Genomic DNA, 5,585 nt, shown 5'->3' with positions numbered 1-5,585 from the left:
TAGAATAATTTAGGCGACGGTCGGAATTATGTTTCTGCGCATATGAAGGTCAAAGCTCATAAGATTTTAAAACATCTCTAACGTAAAATAACTAAAATGAACTTGACTTCAAGTCAATAACATAAAAATTAACAAAGTTATGATCAAAATAAAACTGTGAATTCGCTTTTTCGGAAAAAAAATAGGACAAAAGCTGATACATTTTTTACAAGATTTAAAATTAAAGGTAGTCCTTTTACAATTTAAATTTTTTATGTGCTAACAATATATTATACAAGTTTAAGCGGTTTAGAATGCATATTTTTGAAAATATTACGTTTTGACTGAAAAAACATTTTTTTTAATTCCAAAAAAATAACATATTTTTGAAAATAACTTTAAAAATAAAAAAGATGCGAAAAATATTCAAGAGTACAAAAGTTTAGATTTTTTTTTCACAGAATATTTTGTGTTTTTTTATTTGTGTAGGATAAAAATGAACAGAGATGTCGCTGCTAGAAGTTTGCAGTTGAGGGCGAAGGTCATGTTTTCAAACCCTCTAACTTCAAAAATCTCAAAAATAACGCGTTAAAAATTTCCAATTTTTTTTAGTAATTTTTGAAACTATGTAACTTCGTGAATAATGATCGTATCGAGAAAAAATAAATAAAGCTTCTTGAAGCATGAAGATTCTAGTTAATTTCAAAAATTTGTTTCCTCAGCATTTGATATATTCAATGTAATAAAATTGTAAAAACGAGAAAGAGAAAAAATTTAAAAGTGAAAAATTGGATTTTTTTTTTCAAAATCGATTTTTTTATTCAAAATTTTGTATTTTTTCTCGATTTTTGATTAATGACTAAGATGAAACAAATTTAAATATTCATCAAATATCGAAAACCAAAAAAAAAATCAAAATTTTGAAACAAAAAATTCAATTTTGAAAAAAAAATATTTTTAAATTTTTTTTACATTTTTTTTTGTCATTTTTTACAATTTTACATTGAATATTTCAAATATCAAGAAAAAAAATTTGAATTTAAAAAAAGTTGAAAAATCCGATTTTTCTTCAAAATTTTGAATATATTTCTTATTTTTCCATATTTGATGAGTATTTAACGCAAAAAAAATTTGTTTCATCAAATTAATTAATGTTTAAGGAGCAATAAATATGCTTTAATTTTTTATAAAACTTTGACGATTCAGGAAAGGAAAACGGTTCGACAGATCTGTTTCAAAATTTACAGGCCTCACGGCCATGTATTGAGCTAAAAAATAACCTACGAACATTGGTACTTTTCGCAATATTTGCAATGTAGTCTTTAATTTTCTAAAACAGCGGAAAAAAACATTTTTTTACACTTTTTCAAATTAATGCCGAGTACAAATTTTTTTTTCTCAAACATACCAAAAGGCCTTTGAAGAGGATTGATTCGGGTTTCTAAAACCCACCTTCCGTTTGCTGTACGATCATTAGTTCAAGGGATATAGATAATAAAAAAAAAGGTGAAACCGAGTTGAAAAAAAAAAGAATTGCAAAATTTTTGCGTCGCATTATTTCTTTTGATTGCGCCTAGAGTGATGCTCAAAAAATTTTTTCATCTCAAGATTTCAAAACTGTAATCTTCAAGCTTCAAGAAGCTTCTTTTTTTTTATCGATACGACTATTATCCACGAAGTTACAGCAAAATTTGAAAACGTGTCTGCCCCTTTAATTTTTTTTCGAGTGCGGTTATACGAAAGTCTTACCTAGTTTCCTGCAACGTCCTCCTAGGGATATGCAGATCCTCAGGATCCAACAAGTGTTCTGGCGAATTCCAATTCTTCTCCAAACTCTTCTCGTCCGCGTTACTCCCCTTCTTACTACTGGACCCCGACTCGGCGTTACCCTCCTCCTCTTCCTCCGCCTCCTGGTCGGTGTCGCCGCCCGGCACTACCCTGTACTCCCCGTTCCTGCGGCTCGACACCACGGCGATCTGCTCTGGATTGGCCCCCACCCCGCCGTTGGTATTCACCACCTTGTGGTTCATCTCGATCTTTTCGTAATTGTCCTCCCTGCGACATTCGCGGGTGCGCCACCTCATCACCTGCTTCTTCCGCACGGAGCACACGCACAGCGATATCAAGCAGGATATCAGAACGAAGGCCACGCCCGTACACACACTCGCCAGTAGCACCTTGTTGGTGAAACCGCTTTCGGGCGGCTTCTTGGACACGGCCAGAGTGACGCTGGCCTCCGCCCTACCCGCCTTATTCTCGGCGGCACACACGTAGGTACCCGCGTCCTGGAGGTCGGCACTGAATATCGTCAGATCACTGGATTTATTACTTAAGTGCACCATGTACAATTTCTTACCACTGGAGTACGGCGAACCCGACAGATTGGCTATCACTTTGTTCTTCAGCAACCACCTCACGTTCGGCTCCGGTATCCCCGCTATCCTGCACGTCATCGTTACGTTCTTGCCTTCGATTCCGTGCGCCCTGCTGTCGTAGGCGAAGATCTCCGGCACGCAAGCGAATTCGTCCAGGTCCAGCTTGTCCCAGGACTTCAGGTGCNCAAAATTTTTTTTTCTCAAACATACCAAAAGGCTTTTGAAGAGGATTGATTCGGGTTTCTAAAACCCACCTTCCGTTTGCTGTACGATCATTAGTTCAAGGGATATAGATAATAAAAAAAAAGGTGAAACCGAGTTGAAAAATAAAGAATTGCAAAATTTTTGCGTCGCATTATTTCTTTTGATTGCGCCTAGAGTGATGCTCAAAAAATTTTTTCATCTCAAGATTTCAAAACTGTAATCTTCAAGCTTCAAGAAGCTTCTTTTTTTATCGATACGACTATTATCCACGAAGTTACAGCAAAATTTGAAAACGTGTCTGCCCCTTTAATTTTTTTTCGAGTGCGGTTATACGAAAGTCTTACCTAGTTTCCTGCAACGTCCTCCTAGGGATATGCAGATCCTCAGGATCCAACAAGTGTTCTGGCGAATTCCAATTCTTCTCCAAACTCTTCTCGTCCGCGTTACTCCCCTTCTTACTATTGGACCCCGACTCTGCGTTACCCTCCTCCTCTTCCTCCGCCTCCTGGTCGGTATCGCCGCCCGGCACTACCCTGTACTCCCCGTTCCTGCGGCTCGACACCACGGCGATCTGCTCTGGATTGGCCCCCACCCCGCCGTTGGTATTCACCACCTTGTGGTTCATCTCGATCTTTTCGTAATTGTCCTCCCTGCGACATTCGCGGGTGCGCCACCTCATCACCTGCTTCTTCCGCACGGAGCACACGCACAGCGATATCAAGCAGGATATCAGAACGAAGGCCACGCCCGTACACACACTCGCCAGTAGCACCTTGTTGGTGAAACCGCTTTCGGGCGGCTTCTTGGACACGGCCAGAGTGACGCTGGCCTCCGCCCTACCCGCCTTATTCTCGGCGGCACACACGTAGGTACCCGCGTCCTGGAGGTCGGCACTGAATATCGTCAGATCACTGGATTTATTACTTAAGTGCACCATGTACAATTTCTTACCACTGGAGTACGGCGAACCCGACAGATTGGCTATCACTTTGTTCTTCAGCAACCACCTCACGTTCGGCTCCGGTATCCCCGCTATCCTGCACGTCATCGTTACGTTCTTGCCTTCGATTCCGTGCGCCCTGCTGTCGTAGGCGAAGATCTCCGGCACGCAAGCGAATTCGTCCAGGTCCAGCTTGTCCCAGGACTTCAGGTGCAGCCTTTTGGGGTACTGACACACCGGGGGTATGTCGAAAGGTACGTTCTGCCTCAGCATCCACTCCCGAAGAGGCCGAAGGGAACAGGAGCAGTTCCAAGGGTTCCCCGCTAGTTCTAGGCCGTGCAAGTTCTGGAGGATGGTGAAGGTGGAAGCCGCCACGTCCGTCAGCTTGTTCTTGTCCAACTTGAGCCACTCCAAGGATTTCTCGAGACCCACGAAGGCTCTTGGTTCGATGGTTAGGATTCTGCACTCGGTGATCTCTAGTCTGATTAGTTGTGGGAGGTTGATAAACGCGTTGTTGAACACCCTTTGGATGGGGTTGCCGTTCATTTTGAGCTCCCTCAGTTCTTGGATTGAATCGAACGAGTGGGAAGGGACGTTGGTTAAAACGTTGTAGCTCAAATCTAACTCGACTAGATTTATAAGGTTCTTGAAGCAGAATCTTTCAAGCGTTTTCAGTCGGCACTTGGCCAGGTATACTTTCTGTAGGTTCATCAAGCCGGCTCTACTGAATTCCTCGTGCCTGATCACCGCCAGGTTGTTACCTGTTAGGTCTAGAACCTGCGTACCGGCGTCCAAGTGAAGCGGTACGACTGATAGGTTGGCGTTCAGGCATATTACGGATTCCTTCCCACTCTTCCACTTGCATTCGCATAACCTAGGGCACTCGGCTAGACTCATCTGAATGTAAAAACTTAGGAGTACCACGATCTGCAGCTGCAAACTGGACATCGTGGACGCAATGCTTTCCTTTCCCTCATTTGGACGCTTTTTCCTCGTTGTCCTCATCCTCTGTCTCCATTGTAGAATCACAGTTGGTGCTACTGCCTGCGCCGAATCTGAAATCAAACACGCGAATTAATAAAATATGCACGGGTGTAACTTTTATCTGAGGGGAGCATATGTTCACTAACCGAAACATCAGTTTCTATTTTTAAAATAAGTGCGGCCCTAAAAGTTGTTCGTCTGCCGCCGAGCAAATCCTTTACAAATTAAATTTACGGCGTTTCCTTTTAAAAAGTAAATCCTTCAAGGAATCTGAATGTATAAAATAAATTGTGTTCTATTTCGGTAAAGCCCCGGCAATTCCGATGGTTAATTTTAAATGAGGAGAAGGGTTTTGCGAAATGGCGCGGAGCAAGGGTAACTTAAAAATTAATGACTTCCTGAGTGATCCTAAATCACATCAAACTAAATTGGGGCAGGGTAAACAACTGAATATTAAAAAAAAAATCGATACGTGACGGCGATCGCTAAAAATAACCGGGATACACCTGTATCTCCACTTATTTTCGACACGTAGGTGTCCCGTACTTGATACAAAAAAAATAGAGTACAAATAAATGAGGTCAAAAGTCAGTTCTTCATTATACATTTTTTTCATACGGGCCTTCATTAACAAGTTAAAAAGTTATTTTTATTTACAGTCTTTAAACTATTAACTTCAGCATGATGCCAATTTAGTGATAGATACAGGGTGAACGCGAAAGGTTGCGAAATCTCGAAGATACTGGTGGCCAAAATAAGTCGATTGAGCCAAACATGCCTTATACACATGTTGCTGGTTTCAAAGATACAATGTTTGAATTTTAAATTGGCACTATTATGTTTTTTGACATGACAAATAAGAATTTTTAACTAATTTTGGCGTTGCTTGTAGAGGGCGTCAGTTATGCCCTATCCTTTTGATAAATAGCGGAATTTTTTTTTTTGCTTTTAGAATTATCTTATTTAGATTATCTTATTTTAGAATTATCTGGTGGAGCGTTGTAAAGACCTTTTAGGTACACCCAGTAGAAGCTTAAAAAAACTATTTGGGCTACAGCGAATTTAGCCGTAAAATAGGAATAAAATCCGACGTACCTCCCGTA

The 5,585-nt window shown here is 40.7% G+C and overlaps 1 protein-coding gene across 1 annotated transcript; it reads right to left on the bottom strand.

Annotated features, from left to right (window-relative positions):
* Window positions 1-1,728: 1,728 nt before the first annotated feature.
* LOC111692918 lies at window positions 1,729-4,446 on the bottom strand (the record flags this gene model as incomplete). Its single annotated transcript, XM_023457048.1, has 2 exons — window positions 2,903-4,446; window positions 1,729-2,553 (listed from the first exon to the last, which is right to left on the bottom strand). Coding segments are annotated over exons 1-2 (2,369 nt in total), but the record flags the coding sequence as incomplete, so codon positions are not given.
* Window positions 4,447-5,585: the final 1,139 nt, after the last annotated feature.

The sequence above is a fragment of the Anoplophora glabripennis genome, unplaced genomic scaffold (genome assembly GCF_000390285.2).
Source record: "Anoplophora glabripennis isolate ALB-LARVAE unplaced genomic scaffold, Agla_2.0 scaffold4884, whole genome shotgun sequence".
In the NCBI taxonomy this organism is placed as follows: domain Eukaryota; kingdom Metazoa; phylum Arthropoda; class Insecta; order Coleoptera; family Cerambycidae; genus Anoplophora; species Anoplophora glabripennis.
Note: the sequence above shows the minus strand (reverse complement) of the source record. Positions and strands in the feature narration are given on the sequence as shown.